At 45.3% G+C, this 20,356-nt stretch overlaps 1 protein-coding gene and 1 long non-coding RNA gene across 2 annotated transcripts in view; both read left to right on the forward strand.

The window, feature by feature from the left end:
- The first annotated feature begins 8,020 nt into the window (after nt 1–8,020).
- RORA (RAR related orphan receptor A) overlaps nt 8,021–20,356 on the forward strand; it is a 705,804-nt gene continuing 693,468 nt past the window's right edge. Inside the window, exon 1 of the mRNA XM_055320037.1 lies at nt 8,021–8,222. Coding sequence (XP_055176012.1) covers nt 8,057–8,222 — 166 coding nt within the window. The 5' untranslated portion in view covers nt 8,021–8,056. The remainder of the gene's footprint in view (nt 8,223–20,356) is intronic.
- On the forward strand, nt 9,517–18,561 carry LOC129506370 (uncharacterized). Its single transcript, XR_008663754.1, has 3 exons — nt 9,517–10,612; nt 16,309–16,380; nt 16,616–18,561. It is a non-coding gene; the product is annotated as an uncharacterized LOC129506370 (long non-coding RNA).

Here is a 20,356-nt window from a genome sequence, read left to right on the forward strand (position 1 = left end):
ACAAAGGAGCAAAGGCAATACAATGGAGAAAACATAGTCTTTTCAATAAATGGTGCTGGAACAGTTGGTTTTTACACAGACCTTACAACCTTTCACAAAAATTAACTCAAAATGGATCATATGCCTAAATGTATAACATAAAACTATCAAACTCCTAAAGTATAACAAGAGAAAATCTAGATGACTTTCAGCATGGCAATGTCTTTTTAGATACATCGTAGGCATGATCCATGAAAGAAATAATTGACAAGCTGGATTTGATTAAAATTGAACATTTCTGCTTTGCAAAAGATAGTACCAAGAGAATGAGAAGACAAGCCACAGATTGGAAGAAAATATTTACAAAAGACGTATCAGATAAAGAACTGTTATCCAAAATATAAAAATAATACTTCAAAATCAACAATCAGAAAACAAACGACCCAATTTAAAAATGGGTAAAAGACCTGAACAGACACCTCACCAAAGAAGATATACAGATAGCAAATAAGCATATGAAAAGGTGTTCCACATCAGATGCCATTAGGGAAATGCATGTTAAAACAATATTGAGGGATCCCTGGGTGGCGCAGCGGTTTGGCGCCTGACTTTGGCCCAGGGCGTGATCCTGGAGACCCGGGATCGAATCCCACATCGGGCTCCCGGTGCATGGAGCCTGCTTCTCCCTCTGCCTATGTCTCTGCCTCTCTCTCTCTCTGTGACTATCATAAATAAATAAATAAAAAATAAAACAATATTGAGATACTACTATACATCTATTGGAATGGGCAAAATTCAAAACACCAACATAACCAAATGCTGGCAAGGAAGTGGAGTAATGGGAATCCTCATTCACTGCTGGTGGGAATGCAAAATGGCACAGCCTCTCTGGAGGGAGTTTGGTAGTTTCTTATAAAACTCAACATACTCTATGTAACCCAGCAATTGGGCTCCTTGGTATTTATGCAAAAGAATTGGAAACTAATGTCCATGCAAAAACCTGCACATGGTTATTTATAGCAGCTTTATTAATAACTGCCAAAACTTGAAAACAACCAAGATGTCCTTCAGCTGATGAATAGATAAACTGTGGTATATCCAGACAATGGAATATTATTTTATGCTAAAAAGAAATGAGCTATTAAGTTATGAAACTACTTGGAGGAAATTTATACGCATATTAATTACTAAGTGAAAGAAGGCCACCTGAAAGGGCTACATTCTGTGTGTTGTTCTGGAAAAGGCAAAACTATGGAGCCAGTGAAAAGATCAGTGGTCGCTAGAGGTTAAGGAGAGGGAGAGATGAGTAGGAGAAGCACAGAGTACTTTTAGGGCAGTGAAACTCCTCTGTTTGGTAATATAAAGATGACTACATGTCATTTATACATTTATCAAAACCCAAAGAATGTACAACACCAAGAGTGAACCTTAATGTAAACTACGGACTTTGTGTGTGTCAATGTAAGTTCATCAGTTGTAACAAATGTACCAGTCTGGTGGGGGATGTCATGGCAGGGGAGGTAGTGAACATGTAGGGGGGGGGCAGGAGATATATGGGAAATCCCTGTACCTCCTGCTCAATTTTGCTGAAGCTGCTCTAAAAAGATAAAGTCTACTTAAAAGGGAAAAACACAGTTTTGTAATCACATTAGCCATATCTCAAGTGTTCAGTAGTCACATGTGGCTAGTGGAAATCATATTGGACAACACAAATATGATTCTCAGGGAGACTCTCCTAAGAATTTCCATGTCACTTTAGTCTATGTTATCTGATCTTCACCAACTCTCCTGTGAAGTAAGTAGTTGAAAATAAAAAGGTCATCATGTCCATTCTACTTAACTTTAAGGAAGTGAAGTAAATTGTTTCACGGCAATGTGGAGGAATCTAATCTATAAAATAACCATGAAACAAGAGAAAGTATCTAGAATCTAACAATAAATTGTACTCCTTTCTTTGTTGATGTATTCAGTTTCCTTTTTTTTTTTCTGAGCCATATCTCATCCATTTAATTGACAAAATCGCATTTATCGTGTGCTGGACACAGGGCTTGCATAGATGAACAAGTGCCACAGAGTTGCTGCTTTCAAACAAGCTTACAGTCTAGCCTTCTTTACCCTTACATTCGTCAAAGCCAGCCAAAAATATTTGTGAGCTCAGTATCAGTAGGATCATGATGGTTCCGTGAAGGACATGGAGCCCAGCACATCACTTCTCTTCACCCAGGTGAATCTTACATGTTTCAGGATGAAAACACTGGGCTGCAGGAGACCTGTTCCATAGACATTTGCATGTTGTCAAATGCCTTCCTCTTATTGGAGTCCACAGACTCAGTCTGTTAGCTCAGAAGCTAACAAAGGGACCAGCAGCTACCCAGGGCAGGGCCCCTTGCCTTCCCTTCCCTGAGAAAGACTTTTAGCAACTTAGATACTGGTCTCTACGGCAGTTGAAGCCTTATCACTGAATGCCACTTGGTTTTGATGTGTACTTCTTACCTTCTCCGTGAGGCATAATAGTTTTTTGTCTCTATTTTCGCTAGAATGCAGCTCAATACCCCGCAAATAATAGGAGCACAATTAAGATTTTGTAAAATGATGAGATAGATGTTATTTAACTCATGACCCAGTGGTACCCTGGATGAATCCTAGCAATTACTCTAATTAAATCGTCATAATACCAACTATGTGCCATATATGTTCTATGTTAACACTATGCAATAGATGTATTAAGTAAAGCACATACTAAATTTATATTTTTAGTTGTCAGATTTTCTTAAAGTTAAATGAGATGAAATTAACTTTCATAGTATATTTTATTTAACTCAGTAGATACGAACTATTGTCATTTCAACATGCAATCAGTATAAGATTATTAATAAGACACTACATGTTTGTTGTGTACTGTCTTTGAAGTCTAATGTGCGTTTTAATGTATGTCATATATTTCAGTTTGGATTAGCCATAGTCCAAGTACTCAATAGCCACCTGTAGCTAGTGGTTACTGTACTGGACAGGGCAGTTTTATACAGTTTTTTATTAAACCCTACAAGATGATTAAGAATAATAGCAAAATTCTGGGTGGCAAGCATTCTAGAGGAATCATCTCATTTACCCTCCTATCAGCCCTCATCTATAGATGAGGAAACAGACCTAGAATTGATTAGCGACTTACTGTCGACCCGCTGCTCTTATGCGGCAGAGCTGGGTCTGGAATCCCTGCTCTGAGGCTACCAGGACAGGCCCCTGATTAACTGGGTGGTCTTGAGCAAGGCAGTTCTCTGCATTTTAGTTTCCTCCTTCACAAAATGGGAAGAGAGTCGCAATGGATCATCCAAAGTGAATCTTCCTCCTTATTTCCTGGCATCCAACAAACCTGGCTCTCCTGTTCCCACCCAAGAGGACCTTGGGTTTACATGGTTCCTGCTCTGATCTCAACAGCAGGCTCTTCCTGGCCTGGTCTTTCCTGGCTGGGGCTGGCCTGATGACGAACCTATAAACCTTGCAGCAGGTTGGAGCCCCTCCCATACCCAAAGCAGTGCTGCGTTTTCATTTGAGTTTCTTCTATTTCCAGCATAGAGTTCAGCTTCAGCTTCTGGATGTTTTTGTGAAAGAAAAGAAACTTGTTGTCTGGGCACTCGGTTTTAATTTTCTGTCCTCTTTGTTCTTAGGCATGTTGTAGATAGCTCCCCTCTCCCAAGGATATTCTACTATATATTTCCATAATTTTCCTGCTTTCCCTCTCCATGAAATGCAAAGAAAATAACTGTCAACTTTTTTGCATATATAAATTTTAACAGCCCATACATGTCAACTAATCTTTTATCCAGGAAGGAAAGGCTTATTTCAAGTGATTGAAAGTTGAAATGCTTAGGTTTTTATTCTTGCTGTGTAATGGAACACTGTGTGGACACGCCACGTTATGATTAGTTTATCAGTTCCATTCTCCAAATCCACTAACTCTAGTGAGTGCCTACTATGTGCAAGGGAAGAATCCCTATTTTCAAGAAATGTATCTTTTACCAGGAAGAGTAAGGCAAATGTTCAACCAAGGACAGCACAAAGTAGATAAAGTATGCCAAGGGCCTTAAAGAGGGGTACCAAGTACAGTTGACCCTTGAACAACACAGGTTTCAACAACACACGTCCACTTATCTGTGGATTTTTTTTGATAAATGTAGTACAGTACTCTAAATATATTTTCTCTTCCTTATGATTTTCTTAATAACATTTTCTCTAGCATGCTTTATTCTAAGAACACAGCATATGAAACATATACAAATTAAGTGTTAATTGACTGCTTATGTTATCAGCAAGGCTTCCAGTCAACAGTGGGCTATCAGTAAAGTTTTTGGGGAGTCAAAAGTTATACGTGGATTTTCGACTGCACGGTGGGTCAGTGCCCCTAACCTTTGAGTTGTTCAAGGGTCAACAGTACTAAGTTCAAATATTTGGTTTGGGGTAAATCAGAGAAGGTTCTACAGAAGAGTTGCCTTTTAGAATGGACCTTGAAAGAAAGGTAGGGTTTCAGTAAACAGAGAAGGCAAGAAGAGCATTTTGGGAGACGAGGCAGAGGCGACTGTCCCTGTCTCCTGCACGACAAGCAGGAGGAAGCGTAGGAAGCAGCAGCACGTGGCATGGTCTGAGGATTACACATGGATTGCAGGGATTATGTAAGGATGTAAGGCAGTTTGGCAAACTCTGCATGAGTGTCACACTCCCAATCCTCCACCCATGGAAGACAGCATTAATTAATCACAGCCCACACCTTTCCAACCAACCTCAGGAGTTCCTTCATGAGATGAGATCGATTTGCCATCCCTGGTGCAGGAGTGCAGAGATAAGTGAGGTAGAGCCTTGAATACCGTGTTGACTAGTTAGTAGTTAATTGGATAGGCAATGGGGAGCCATTAAAGTCTTGTAAGCAGGGGAGTGACATGGTGGGAAATGAGAGCTGTAGTTCAGGGTAATTAACTTGGCAGTGTTATCTGGGATGGATTAGAACAGTTGTAAGACTGAAGGCCAGTTATTTGGAAGGTTACTTTAATGGTGTAGGTGAGCCATGCTGTCTGGAATTGGAGTGGTGGCTGGAGAAGGGAGGGGCACAGGTCACAGAGTAGAACTTAAAGCCCTTGGCAAGTAGGTGAAGATGTGGAGAGCTAGGGCCAGTGGTGAGAGAGAGTCAAAGCTCACTCTGAGGTTCCCAGTAATTACCTTGGACTAAGAGAACACCAACTAGTGTTACCATCAACAGGGGAGCCTGGGACTGGCAAGACGGTAGGGAGAGTCCTGGCGAATTTGGGAAGGAAGAGAACAGTCTGCAAAAAGTGGATTTAGGCTTGTCTCTTCTACACAGCAGAGATTTTCCAAGCCATCCTTTGACAGGGAACTCAGTAGTGCAAAAGTAAAATAACCATTTTTAAGCAAACACTGTTGCCCTTTGTCAACCAGCAGATCTAAAGAAGGCTTCCATCTTTCCAAATATTTGAAAAATTGGAAAGCCTTAATTAGTAAGCAGGCAAGGGGCATGAGGGAAGGAAAATATATAAACCTAATCACTGTGCTTTCCAGGTTTCAAATGCTTCCCCCAATCCGGGGTAATTTACACTTTAGTAACAATGATTGACAGTCAAGGAATGTATCTAACTCACTTTTATTTTTCCCTTGGGGAAAGCACTTTCGGTCCCAATTGTTTTAAATTGCAGAAGCAGTAATTGTTTTAGAGAGTTGGGAGGAATGGCTTTTTGGAGCTGGAATTTACCGCTGAAGGGAATATGGATTCTATCTTAATTGACTAAGGTCACTAGGGCCATTTTCAGGAAGGTCTTCCCAGGGTGAACAAATACCAGCTCAGTCAAAGGAGAACAGCAAAGGAACCAATTGAAGGAAGGCTCAGGGGACTAGACCTAAGCAGAAAAATGTTAATGCGTTACTACTGGTACCTGAAAAGGAGCCAGGGGTATTTTTTTGAGGCACTTGTATCCCAAATAGAACTGTTGGTGAAATTAATACGAAAAATTGCCGCAAAATGTTTTAGAATAAATATGGAGCAGTGGATATATTTTGAGATACTCACTTCCCCAGAGGCACTCGCTTATTTATTAAACTATGCACTTTGATATATTTGTTTACTTAGGAAAGTCAAGAGTGACAAGCTAGGTCAATTGCATCAAGAACATTATTAACAGGCTAACCAATTGTAAATGGTGTGAAGGCTGTTCTGGAAATCTGTGCTTTGATGTATGGGGAAACCCACACATCTGATTTGGGATGGAGGAGACAATCGTGGCATTGTTTGTAGGCGCCAACAGACAGGCTAAAGCCAGGGATCCTTGCAGAGACTGGATTAAGGTATCAGAACCGTTCACATCTCATTTACATCACTCCGAAGAGTGGACCACAGGTTTTGCTGATTAACACACAGACCATGGCAAATAGCATTGTGTATTTGAAATCAGACCAAGATCAGTAACATTAACACAAACCATGTGTGAAGTTTGGCATATGGAGGTTCCACTTAAGCAATTATCTAACCAGGTTCTCCCCCACCCTTGTTTTCAAAAAGCATTTTTCCAAACTAGGAAGGTAGAGAAAGCAAAACGTTCCCTACTTCTTTTTCCCATCCCAACCCCCTAAATACACATATTCATGCCACCTTCTGGTATGTAATAATATTTTTTATTGTCAAAATTTGTGAGCTTTCTGAAAGGAAGGTGGGAGTGTGTGTTACAAATGTACTGATTTCATCGGTGTCTGGGCAGGCAAAAAGAACTGGTGAGTTGAGTACCGAGGCAGAGGAGGCAGGCTACTGCCCCCTGAATGTTTTCCACTCACCCAATTTATTGTCCCTTCATACTGGAGTTTGGGGTCAAGGTAATAGGGATGCAACTCTCTACTGTCCCTGGATTTCATTAAACACCTACTATGTGATGGTTGTCTTTCCATGGAAGGGAGGTGTAGAATGACGTCTACAACGATGTCACTTATTAGGAGCTGTTAATTATCTGGATTTTATCGTCGAGGCATTATTAATGCCTCTGCAGCGTATCTTTTTACGGTCGAGACTGTACATTTAATAGCAAAATTACCGGCGGGAATTGACAATTAGCAGCCGCACATGAACTGGCTGCCGAGTGGCATATTTCAACCCGCTTAGATAGTCACCAACCCAACAGGCCAAAGTTTTCTTCGGTGGAAACTGCCCTGCCAAGTGGTTTCTGGATCCTTCTCCGAGGAAACAGCGAAGAAAGCTGAGAGCCACCTCTTTCAACCACACCAGAAATTGCCCGGCCATGGCGATTCTAGTCCCCAGATGGGTTTTTGACACAGATGTCTCTCAAACCACGTCTGGAAACCCACTGGCCGTCCCAATCCCCGAAGTAAGAAGTGCCGCGTCCCCCCTCCCTCCACCACCTCCACCTCCACCCCACTCCATCCTCCTCCTTCCTTCGTGTACCGGCCCAGGTCGAATTCCTTTTTAGTCTCATCCCCGGTCCTGGGCGGGCCGGCAGGGAGCTCCCTGCGATTCCCCCAACGTGGATAATCCCTCGTGGCTGTTCCCAGGCTGGCTGCGTGCAGAGGGGCACGAGTTCTGTTCCCGAGCGAGTCTCAGAAGTAGGCACGCCAATCGCCTCGCCGATCTCCATTTCGGTCCCGGGGCCGGGGGCAGGGGAGGGTCGGGGCAGCAGAGCCTCTCCCCCGCTGCCCCCTCCCCCGCCCTCCCCCCATTGGCAGCCAGTCTGCGGCTCCCGGCCTGGGGTCCGGAGGGTGTGGGTGTGGGTGTGGGTGTGGGTGTGGGGGCCGGCTGGGGAAGCTCTCGCTAGCGCTGCCTGTGGCCAGACCCGCCTCCCAGCCCCTCGCGGGCGCACACGGCCGCCCGCCCGGACACACTCCGCGCGCTCCCTCGCGCTCCCGCCCGCCCGCCGCCGCCGCCTGCTCTCTCCCTCCTGCTCTCCCCGGTCTCTTTCTCCCCCCTCTTTTTTTTTTTTTTTTTTTTTTGGTACCATAGAGTTGCTCTGAAAACAGAAGATAGAGGGAGTCTCGGAGCTCGCCATCTCCAGCGATCTCTACATTGGGAAAAAACATGGAGTCAGCTCCGGCAGCCCCCGACCCCGCCGCCAGCGAGCCGGGCAGCAGCGGCGCGGACGCGGCCGCCGGCGCCAGGGAGACCCCGCTGAACCCGGAATCCGCCCGCAAGAGCGAGCCGCCCGCCGCGGTGCGCAGACAGAGCTATTCCAGCACCAGCAGAGGTAGGAGGCTGCGAGCGGGGCTGAGGAGGGGGCGGCGGGCGCCCGGGAGCGGAGCGGGGGCCGGCCGGGAGCGGGCGCCCGGAGCGCGGGGGCCGGGGCCGCGCGCGAGCCTGCGGCTGCGCCCCGAGCCCGGGGAGCCCCCTCCCCTCCCCCCTCCGCCCCCCGAAAATGTTGCAAACTTTTGCAGCCGGTCCTCGGGTCTGCGGGAGGAGAGGGGGGCGGGGGCGGCGGCCAGGAGGGCTGACAGCCGGCGGGCTCACCCCCTGGCTTGGGTTTTTCTGCAAAGAGAGGAGGAAAGCCGCGTAGCCCGAATGAAATACGCTCCCCCAAAATACGGAGAACCGGGGAGCGGGGGCCCGGGAAAGAAACTTTTAAAGCGGCAGTGTCCTTTTAAGAAGGAAGGAGGCAAAAAAAGAAAAGAAAAGAAAAGAAAAGAAAAGAAAAAAAAAATCCGTTCATGGCCACCCTCCTCCCGCTTTACCTCTTCTCCTCTTGACAGTTTCGGCCCCGGCTGCCCCAGACCCGGTGTGTTTTCGGCACCCCCCGCCCCCCGCCCGCCGCGGAGCTGAGGGGGTGCGGGAGGAGGGAGCGACCCGGGGAGTCCCGAGGGTGGAGAGGGGGCGCTCCTGGATCTGGGGGCGACGAGGGCACCTTCTCCGGAACGCGGCGGGTGGGTTTGGGGTTTGGAGGAAGGGCTGGAGAAAGCGGGGTGCGGGCGCGTGAGGCGCTCGCCCAAGTTGTCCGGCGGGCGCGGCGAGGGCAGAGGCGCAAGTTTGCAGCCCCCGGGGGTTCGCAGCCCCGCGCCCGGGCCGGCGGGGGGCGTGTGCGCGCCAGCGCGCGGAGGGCGGCGGTGCCGTGGGGCGCTCCACGCGCCTCCCGAGTGAGCGTCTGCGAAAGCAAACAAGCAGAAACGGAAAGACCGAAAGGCACCCAAACTTATTTCTGCCCTGGGAATCCTTCCCTCTCCGAGGTTCCAGCGTTTCTGCAAGAACCTGGGAATGGTCAGCGGAGAGTTGAATGCTGGTTGGATAGATGGTGCGAGAGATGCGCCCCCCTCGCCTCCCGCCCCCCCAGCCTCGCCTCCCAGCGATCTTTACACTTCATTTTGGAGAGTATGAGCCGGGGTAGGGGTGGGGTGGAGGGGGGGCTCTATTGCCCCCTCCTTGCTTTTTCCTAAAGTCGAGTTACTGGGGGGAAAGCTCACTCTCTTTCTTAAAGGTGTCAGAACCTGATGTAGGGTTTTTTTTTTTCTTTTTTTCTTGGAGGTGGTGGTGGTGGGGGATTATTTATTTGATTGCGCCTGGAAGTTTGCAAAGAACAGGGGGAAGCTACGGCTTTAATTACTGTTGTAAATAATGTATAAATCACGCCTGTCACTCCGGAGGAAGCGGGCTCGCGCGAGCAGCCCGGGGCTGGGGATCCGGGGATGGAGGATCTCCGGCCCGGGCTTGGGCACCGGCCCCGCGCGCCCCCTCCTCCTGGCTCTCGGCTCCTGGCGGCGATGGGGGGGGGGCTGGGGAGCGGCGAGTGGGGGCCCGGGAGCCGCTCCCTTCCTCTCGGTGTTACCGTTGGAGGTAGGAATATGGCTGATCATGTGCTGGCTGTTTTACAGTATTCCCCCCCCCTTTAGCCACACCCCCTGTCCGGGCGCTTTCCCATTCACGGAATTCGAGTACAGTAAAAGCCATCAGGATGACACACACGAAAAACATTTAATTAAAGGCGATTTCCGAGGAGTGAACACGCCGAACCGCGGTTTCAGCGGGAGGGGGTGCAGTAAGGGCCGGGAAGGGAGGAAGGGGGATCAAGGCTGGGGGCCGGGTCCTGCCGCCAGCTCGGTGAGTTTGTGTGTGGAGAGCTTTTGGCTGCAAAGAGTATATTTAGACCCTGAGACGGTGGATTTGGAATGCGAGCGGGTTATGTAACAGGGTTAATCAGAAACACTGGAGAAAATCCCCTTCATGTGTTTTCTGAGTTTTTTTTTAAAGGGGGGGGTAACATAGTATATAGGAAGCCACATTAATTTCTAGTTTGTGCTGTCACCCCCCTCTCTCTTAACCTCCCCCTTCCTGTGTGTTATTAGCATCTTCAGGTGTCATTCTTGCCAGGAGGTGTTCTTGCAAGAGATCAGGGTGGCAGGCTGCAGAACCGACTAACAAATCCGTAACTTGCTGTTCTTGCAAATTATATAACGCTGGGGCATTCAGTACCACTAGCCCCCTAGGCTTAGCAAAAACGGGAGAGGGACAAAGTAGAGGTGGGATGCATCTTGCCCAGCTGACCTGTTGACCTTTGTCCCCTTGCCCCCTACAGAGTCACCCTCCACTCACTCTTCTTTGAACCAACCCGTGCCCATCTCTCCAGAGATTTACTAGGGGGAGGGAGAAGAGGTAAGGCCCAAACACTCAACTCACATCCTGCACGCAGGCAGTAGGTTATGTAACAGTCTGAATGGAAAAAGGAAGGTCAGAGATGGAGGCATCCTTTAGCTAACACAGCAGTAGTAATAGCTTCCAGAAATTATGTGCATTTGCAGACTTTAACCTCAGATGTAGTGTCTGCTCCTCAGGGATACCAATCTGTGTGTGTGTGTGTGTGTGTGTGTGTGTGTGTGACCTAGGGAGAAGAAGAGAGAATGTGTAAGTATGCCTGGTAGATGAGAGTGATTTGAAAATGGGAAATGTTTGGGTTTTCAGATGATGTAATGGTGTTGGCAGAAAGTCGGCTCCCAGAGTGTAAGCAGCAAGAAAATTGGAGCTGGCATCCAGTATTAATGTCGCATAAATTACAATATCGGAAAGAAATTAACCTACACACTAGGTGATTACGCCTTTTTAATACTTAAAACATAAAGGCACACAACTCAAAAGGAAAAGCAAACATCATCACCTTATAATTAGCATTTTCAACCTCAAGGAGGATTGAATGGAGCTCTTGGCATTGGGTGAGGTGGGAAGCTTTTGGATTTGGGAGATGCTTTCCAGAGAGGTAGAGGGGTTAGCTTCCAGCCAGCCGGTGTTTGCGGTCCGCAGAAATTGTGGTCTGGATTCTCATGACATTGAGGTGACCTCATGAGACATTACCTGGGTAGACTCGAAGCTGTTATTGAATACCAGACTCCTGGGAATCCCCGTGTGAATGGGCCGCGTACCCTTAGTGCCTGCGTTGCCAAAAATCAGTTGCGAGACTTTGTGATCTGAAAGACACGCCTTCCTTCCCCGTGTCCTTAAGACTAGCAGGGAATGGTTAGCCGTGGTCACGAAACTGTCCCGTTTTCTAGGTGGTATTAATGATGGCTGGTGTCATTCAGTACCAACTTTACAGCACAATGAAAGGCAAGAAAGGCAGGAGGCAACACGGGGAGTAAGAATGAAACGGAAAAAAACCACAGCGAATCTTTAATTTAACAAGGCTTACGGGGACTTCAGGGAGCCATAAACATTGTGACATAACTGTTGTTAAAAACCCTTTTCCAGAATCTCGTTATTATATGCATGCCAGAAGCTTACATATTTTACTTCCCTAAAGTTGTCCTCACAGGGCTGCGTGGCACGCAGTTGGCTTGGAACACCAGGGTTGTAGGTTGAAGGCTTTTAGGGCAGGCCGACCTCAGGGAAAAATCGAAACCAAAAGATGGGATTAACACTGAAAAGCTCAGTTGGGTTGAGATTGAACCCCCTGGAAGCTCAGTTTAGATTGACTTAAAATCAGTTAACAAGGCCTGTAGTTTTTTGTTGCCCTGTGAGGACTTCTAGAGTCACATAACCAAAGTGCTTTGCCTCCAGGCCCCCCTTCCAGTCTTGGCTGATTCGCTTTCTGGTAGGTACCCTTCTTGCCTGGCAATTTGTAGCCTTTTCTAGAGATTGATTCTCAGATCAACTTTTCTAACATAGACCTGGCTCTCCACAGTGAACAAGTGATGCCCCATAGTTTGAAAAGAGCTACTGGCTGGGATAAAATCCTTTGCCAGAGGAACGGAATAATTATTTTTTAAACTAAGGGACTTTAATTTTCCGGTAAATTGCTCATAAAAACATTTGTAATTATACCCTCAAAAAATGTAATGGAATAATTTTAGGAAATGCATTTGGTGATAGTTATGATAACCTCTTCTGTTGCTTCCCCCTTATTTCTTAAGAAGAATTGTGTTCTTAATCCAGAAGTCAAATCCTGAGTAGCTAAAAACGTGTACAGCAGACTCCTTATATGTTAGTCACCTGCTGGAATATTCCAGAACCTACTAGCGTCATGAGGAGCCTTGGCTTTAGAGACTGTCTCCATTTCCATTTCCAAAACTGGAAATATGGAGTCTTCATGGACGCCCTCACCATGAGACCCTTCAGCATGTGTTTTCAAGGCAGCAGAGGTGGTGGTGTTGGTAAGGGGTGTAGCACACGCTGCTAATTCCACACCAGGCTCCTAAGTGGGATGTAGGGAGGTGTGAGGACATTATTTGTTGTAGTTGTGCCTCCAGGTGAAACGTTCTGGGGATTTTTGGTGACAGCCGAATTGCTTTTGGAAGCCATCTGACCCCTGTCCAGAGCTAACCTTTGGAATGCAAGTGAGACAAGCCCGTGGGTGCTTCTCCTTGGGCTATACTGTTGTCACTTTCTGACTTAAGATGCACATTTTTCTCTACATTTTCCCATTTCTGATTCCAGAAAGTTGTGGTATGTTGTTGGAAGGGCAGACTGAGTTGGATGTCACTGGAAATTCTGTTTGTGTGGTCTCTTACAGCAGATGCCTCTTTCTTTCTTTCTTTCTTTCTTTCTTTCTTTCTTTCTTTCTTTCTTTCTTTCTTTCTCTCTCTCTCTCTCTCTCTCTCTCTCTTCTTTCTTCTTCTTCTTTCTTTCTTTCTTTCTTTCTCAGATTTTATTTATTTATTCATGAGAGATACACACACACAGGCAGAGACACAGGCAGGGGGAGAAGCAGGCTCCATGTGGGGAGCTTAATGTGGGACTCAAACCTGGGACTCCAGGATTGCGTCCTGGGCTGAAGGCGGCAAACCGCTGAGCCACCCAGGGATCCCCAGATGCCACTTTTTCTGAGAGCACTCTTCCTCTCTGCCCTCATCTTCTTAGTCTACTTGATGAGTTGTGCTTTTTAGGTTACATGTGTCCTTACGTGTTTATGGAAGCGAAATACATAATGACATTTCAGGTGTCTGGGGACAGATTGTAGTGTGACCGCCATGTGTGCAGAAGACTAAATTTGGTAGAAAATCCAGCTCTCTTCATATGACTTAACGTGCTGCTGCTTCCCCTCTTTGTCTTCCGTGAGCCATTGTTCAGGTACTTTGAGGTAGACGTCATCTACTCCCTTGAGGAGATTCCTGACCACTAATATCCCAGATTAGTGATAGATTCTTCTAGAGCAACAAGAGTCTGCTTTGAAAGGCCTTCAGGTACCAGAGTGAATACTAACCTAGAATGTAGAATATCTTTCTGAATATGAAGACTGTCATCCTGTTGAGAATATTAGGAACAGTCTCTCTCTCTCTCTCTTTCTTTTTCTCTATATGGTTCTCTCTTCTATCATTAAAAAAAATGTTTTGTGTTTTTTAGGGGAGGTGCCGATTATGTGTGTGTGTATGTGTGTGTGTGTGTGATTCATAATCGGAAGTGTTGGTCTGGAAACGAGCTGTTCAATTTTTCACCCACCTTACTAAACCGTATGTTAAGAGAAATAAAAGTGAATCATTTTGAATTAATGCTTTGAAAAAAATTCTCCAGATAATCAGTGTTCAAGTGTTGATTAATATACAGTAAAGCGTGATTTTTCTATAAGGGTACCAAGGCATTACTAATGAATTAGTTTTTCTGGTTAACAGTAGATTAACCAGAAATCTTTTCTGTCTTTCTCTTTTTTGAATTTTTTTTTATTAATGTGCTAGTCCCCTTTCCTACCCTAGAAAGAACATTGGGAATGTAATTGAATCTTTCTTTGAGGTTTGAGGATCTTACAGTGCCACAGGGTCACTGTTCTGAGGATGAATTCTGATTGTACATTATAGAACTGTGAATGGAGACAGTGCCAGAGATTGGACTAAATCTGCCCTGATCCCAGCTTGGAAATTGTTTTCTTTTTCTGTTAAATCCTCGATGTCAGTATGTTTTGTTAGTTGCCTTCCTTGGCCTCTGACTTGCAAGGAGCAAGGCAGACATTCACTTTAATTAGTTGACTAGTTACTTGAGGTTTGTACTTTCTAGGAAAATTTCAACCTGAATCGAGAACCTTAATTTTTTCCCTGCAGTTATGGTGGATGTAAAATCACTCTCAGATGTTTAGGAAGGCTGTTTTATTTACAAAGGAGTTATGTAAGGTATTACCGTAGCATTATGTAACTTCTCCCCCTACTTGTAATAATGGCAAATAGAAATATCGGCTAATTTTGCCTCTTCCTTAGATATGTTGAGAGGGTATCACAAATCCTAAAAACTAACATATTCTAGGGTTTGAGGGAAGACTTTCAAGAATATCAATAAAGAACGTTTAAATTCCCCCAAAGGAAATTCTCCTTTCAAGTTTGGGCCTTTGTTCACTGGGCCAGTGTGGGAAGCATGCCCAGGAGGGCACCATCAGAGGCTGACTTTCTCAGGGCCCTCCCACTTGACTTAATGATAGTCTGCGGTTATCTTCTGGCATCTTTGATGTCACAGCATTGCAAATTCATCTTAGGAGTCGTGGCATTCTTTTGTGACAGCCCAGTTATTATTATTATGATTATTTTGTTTTTGGAGTAAGGACATCAAGGAGATTGTCTAGAGAAGTCCATAGGAGAGGGGAACAGGACGTGATGAGGAATAAATGTGCCACATCTTGTGGCTCGCTTTTTGCTCCCCCTTTAAATGACAATGTGAAAAGGAGTCACAGGTACCAATTTCCATGTGTTGGTAGAAGAACGGTCTCTTGTTGTTTTTTCCTAACAGACGTTTATGACCTCCATTGACAGGTCATTATTACAGACTGTCCTAGCACCTTCTGTGCTATGGCACATTGACAGTGGCGTGGCCCTGTGGTTTCCTGGTGATTGTCTCGTCCACAGAAGTGAGGCCCTGGTGGCCAGCTGCAGGGCCCTCTGCAGTGTCCACCACCAGTCGAGAGTACAGGTCTCCCACGCCCTGAAAGGTGCCAGAGGACTGCAGGCTGTGCCAGGAAGTTTCTGTACCAGCACCGTTTGCCCCGAAGCTCAATCAGAGGCTGGAACTGAGTAGGAAGCCTTATGGCATAGAGGATTTATAGTCTCCCAGCCTCGAATCATCTCTAGCAACATTATTGGGCATTTGAGTTTTGATTATGAACTATCTTAAAGTTATTTTTTTTTGAATAATCAGGAAGTTCCTCCATCCATGAACAGACCGTAATAGATGTAATAGATGAAACTCTTCTGGGGTGCAAGGAAGGGTGCTACTTAGTACAGGATCCTCAAGCCTGTGAAAGAGGCAGCGCACTGTTAAAAATACCTAGCTTACTTCGGGGGAGGATTTGGCTGAATGCTGATGAAGTTTATGAAATATGAATGTAGTGAAGTTGCTGTACGTAAGTGGTAGGCGTGTGTGAAAGAAGTAAGAAGAAATAAAATTGTGTATAAATGACACTCTGAAACTTGATGGAATTGTATACGTGACAGGAATGGTGACGTTTGGGTCTGTGCTTAATGGGGGAAAATAAACTGGCTTAAAGTCTATATGTCAAACTAGATGGGGGGCTAAAAATTATAGAAGATAAAATTATTGGACTTATTTTATGAGCGAAGGATGATACCAAGGATAAATAGGCAGATTGCAAGTGGTAGAGGTGAAGCAGAATAGGGGGAAAAAATGAGGAATCAACGCTTGAATTTATAACGAGCTATGGTAATCACTGTTTTAAATAATCCCAACCATTAACTACTGTGCTGCTAGGTAGAGAATTAGTTATAGCCAAACAAAAAGCATAAATATGAATTTTAGGTTGTGTGGGAGAAATCCTCTTGATCCCCAAAGCATAAATGCATGTACTGAGAAGCAAAGCTACACACGATGTAATTTTTTCTGTCTTATCCCAATTAATTGACAGCCAACTGTATGCCTCTTTCCTGAAGGTGACTTTACAATCTCCAGACACAGACATTTCTCTCAGAAGTGGAGTGAAGGAAGGAGAACCACAAGCTAAAGTGTGTGTCACTGGGTGAAGTATTTTGGGGGGAGAGATAAGAAGGGTACAGTAGGGGATCGGAGCAGTGCATACAGGGATGAAGAATGCCTGTTTGGGGCTGGGGAGTGGGGGCTGTGAACGAGGAAGGGAATCTCTAGAGGGAAGGAGACTTCTGTGCAAAGGAAAATGAAATTAGCATTGACTCTGAAATGGCTCGGAATGTGACTTTCTAATTTTAAATTATCTTTAACAAGGGCAATGAAAAGAGGAAAAGTTGACACTTTGAGAAGTTATGATGAACTTGTCGAGAATGCCAATTGACAAAGGCAGGTAAGGGAATACTTGGAAAAACAGAACAAGAACAGGTCTGAAGGGCATGATGATCTGCTTCCTAGCGTGTTAAGGGAATTGGCGGGCATGTTTATTGACTCTTCCAATTAGTTTTAAAGAAACCTGAAGAAACGGACAAAGACGGAGGAAAGACAACCAGATGTGATTCTGCTCTTCCAGAAGCAGAGAGGCTTTTCTCATCCCATATGATCGATGCCAGTCCTGGGGAAGACTCACTGTATAGCAGTTAATGGATTTTCAACATACCAATCACAGAAGAAACAAGGGTATATTTAGCAAGTCTAAAAACTCTTCAATAAACTGCATTGCTTTTCATTTTCACTGTACAGTCATAAAGCCAGGGGATGGTAAGAAGGCCATGGTAATGATACAGCGTGTACTCCCAAGAACATTTGTATGATGGGGATATTACGTCTGAAAGGACAGGGCATCTGGGAGGATGAACTGCCCATAACTCTCAATTGTCCAGGTAATGAAGCATTGGAAAGCAAACGCAAATTAAATACTTTGATAATCAAAAATGATTCTTCTTTTAGTGATCATATTAGTTGACTGATGGTGACAGGTATGAAATTGCGAGTTGCGTGTAGCCATTTCTGGCACTCGTGGTCTATTTCTGATGAGCATGTTGATGTGGAACATGGGAACCCAGACGGTTTCTATAAACCGGGCTGTGAACCCAGAAGATGTAAAATTTTACAGCGTGAAGGACAAAGGTTGAAGATTAGTGAGGCCCTAAAATTTCTTGAGGCCTTACAGATAATCAGTTGGAGAACTGACGCTACACTGAGAGGCTCTAGCAAGTCCTAAAGCTCGTTTTTCTCACCTCGAGCTTGAGGGTGCTAGGTGTGTGCTAGGTGTGTGGTGCTCACTCACCATGCTGGTGCTGGTGCTGTTTTATTAGCCCAAGGCCTGTTGGACGCAGAAGCGGCCTTCTAAATCATCTAGCCTGGCCCTTGTCCTTTAAACTGATGCTCACAGAGATCTAATAATGTGTCTGAGTTCCCATTCCTAGTAAGTGGCAAGACTGTGACAAGAGTATGGGTCATCTACTTTGTAGAAGTGTTCCAGTGTTCCTTGCCTTTGTGTGCTGTGCCGAGATACTCGGAAATTCCAGCAGGTACAGAATCAATTTCCTGAACCCCTTTCCCCGTCCTGCCAGGTAACCCCCCTGAGGATATTATGATGCATACACAAGTTAATCCAGCATGAGGTAGTTGACATCTCTGAAACTCAATGCATGTGACGTTGGTTGTGCGTCAGTAATGGAGCATTATCAGTAATTGTTATGTTTTCATATCCCACTTTGAATATTATATAAAAATTAGCTCACGAACTGGTGGCCATGTCAGTAAAAGCATTCTGAAGCATAGTAAAAATAGTGCCTGTATCTTATGCACTGCTGATTCCGTAGAAAGTAAAATAGAGGCTCTGGAAGGGAGCGTCTTGTCATCGGTGCCAGCCTGAGCAGTTATGCTCGCTAGAGCTGGATGCAGCCAGAGGGTGGAATGGAGAGGCTGGCTCTCAGCAACTGCCCTTTTTCCTCAAGGCAGAGGAAAGGCTGTGTCTTTTATAAGAGATGCTCAAGAGGAAGTCCACCCATGGAATACTATGTAGCTAGTAAAAATCCTATTCCAGTAGAAAAGTATCTCTTGATAGGGGAAAATGTTTGTCATCTATTAGTGAAAAGTAATAACCTTCATAGCAGTGTGCCCAGAATGACATCATTTTTGTAAAAAACTATAGTGTGTGTATTAATATGGACCAACGTACACCTTAATAATGAAATGATAAAATGGTTATTTTTAGTGTGAGTTTCTCTTTTTTTTGTGCCCTTCTGTATTTTTTACTTTCCTGCATTATACATGTATTACTTTTGTAACTAGAAAAAAATAAATCTTATTTTTTTCTAAAAAAAGATTGTTTGTATGTTGTGAAACTGGGGGTGCGTTGAAGGAACTAATTCTGGGCTTCGTATGTCACACAGAATTGCTCAGTATTTCAGGATGGGCCAAGTTTACTGGCCCCAAGAGCAGTACCTTTGACAGTCGCTTTCAGCCAGGATCGTCAGGAAAACAAGGTTCATTCAGCTTGCGTGTGAAAAGAAGCATCCAATATTGGAATTTATTGCCCTTTAGGACAATATCTTTGAGGTGTTTATACTGTGATCTACAATGAGAAAAACATACTACATTGTGACCCAGTACACACACATGTGCGCGCACACACATGCATGCGTATACATACCACAAGTGCATGCAATAAACTTTTCATGTAAAATATTTATCCTTTACCTGTGATGCACTGTTATTTTTGCTCTATTATTTAAAGACAAGATATAAATCATGAGCCACCAAATTGGTTTCATGATCTATTTATGGGCTGTCTCTCACAGTTTTAAAAACCCCGTTGTGGACATGAGGTAGAAGCAGCCTTTTTGTGAGCCATGGCCTGGCAGTCGGAGGGAGGGAGGGGAGGGGGAGAAGGGGAGGTAGAGGGGGGATGGAGTGTTTCTACAGTAACTGATGTTGGACTCCAGGTGTTACTCATTATGATTTCAGGGAGGAGGTGGGGGATGGAAAATAATGTAAATACTTATTATTTGTAATCATACGGTATCTTTATACCACTTTTAGCACATGCTCATTAATACCCTGTTACCTTTAGACATGCATCTGCCAAGACTGGCTCAGAATGTAGATTCTGGGATCCCCATTGCTTGGATTTGATGTCACTGTGTAAAAGCCCAAGGATGGCGTTCTGGACAGAGGTTTGCCAAGCACCTTGTGTGTGAACACAGCAAATGAAAGTGAGGTCCGATGCCTGCCTTCCTGGATCTTGCATTCTAGGGGTGGCATCTCTCAAGCCCACGGTCTGGAGGTTCTCTTCTAAGTGCCTCTTGGACGTGGCCATCCTTAGCCTTCTTCCTCATACATGCTTTCACCCTTCCCCTCTTCTTCTTTCCAACCCAGTGCTCCCATCTTCTGTCCCAATCTCTCTTTGCTTCTTGAAAGCCTGCAGTGGCTTTAGATAAGGCTACGAGATAAGACTCACCCTCTCCCTCCTGCAGTTCTCGTGATCCCTGTCTTCTTCACTTGTCAGGTGGGCCTGGCTCATGCAGTAAGCACGTATCCTCTTCCTTTGCCGGGTTGCTTTATACTGTTTTACAGTGTTCTTTCCTGGCTAGGTGTCTAGTCTCCCCAAGAGGACTGGCACCGTGGTTTATCCTGTTACTCCTGCGCAGTGCTTTGCGAAAAGTCAGTGCTCATTAACTGTGCAGAGCATCTCTTTCACATTGCCCTGCCAAGCCGGTCACTTTTTCAGTAGATTAAGCGCTCTACTTCCCAACTCTGCAAGCACAGCTTCTACTCACTCAGACTTCCAGCTGGGCCTTGGGTATGGACCCAGCTGCCCTTCTTTGTCCCATTTCTGTCTCTCTCAGATCTACCAGTCGTCCCCTCCATGGCAGGTTCAGGCCTGCTCCAGTCTTGAGCAACTCAGATGAAGGCCAAACATGTTGGGAAACAGCATGTATGCGTGTTACGAGCCAGCCGGGAGTCAGGCAGACCTGGGCCAGAGGCCCAGGTGTGCTGGGTGCTGGCTGTGTTACTTAGGTAAGTGCATTCATCACTCATTCTGTTTCT

This window comes from Nyctereutes procyonoides, unplaced genomic scaffold (assembly GCF_905146905.1).
Source record: "Nyctereutes procyonoides isolate TBG_1078 unplaced genomic scaffold, NYPRO_anot_genome, whole genome shotgun sequence".
In the NCBI taxonomy this organism is placed as follows: Eukaryota; Metazoa; Chordata; class Mammalia; order Carnivora; family Canidae; genus Nyctereutes; species Nyctereutes procyonoides.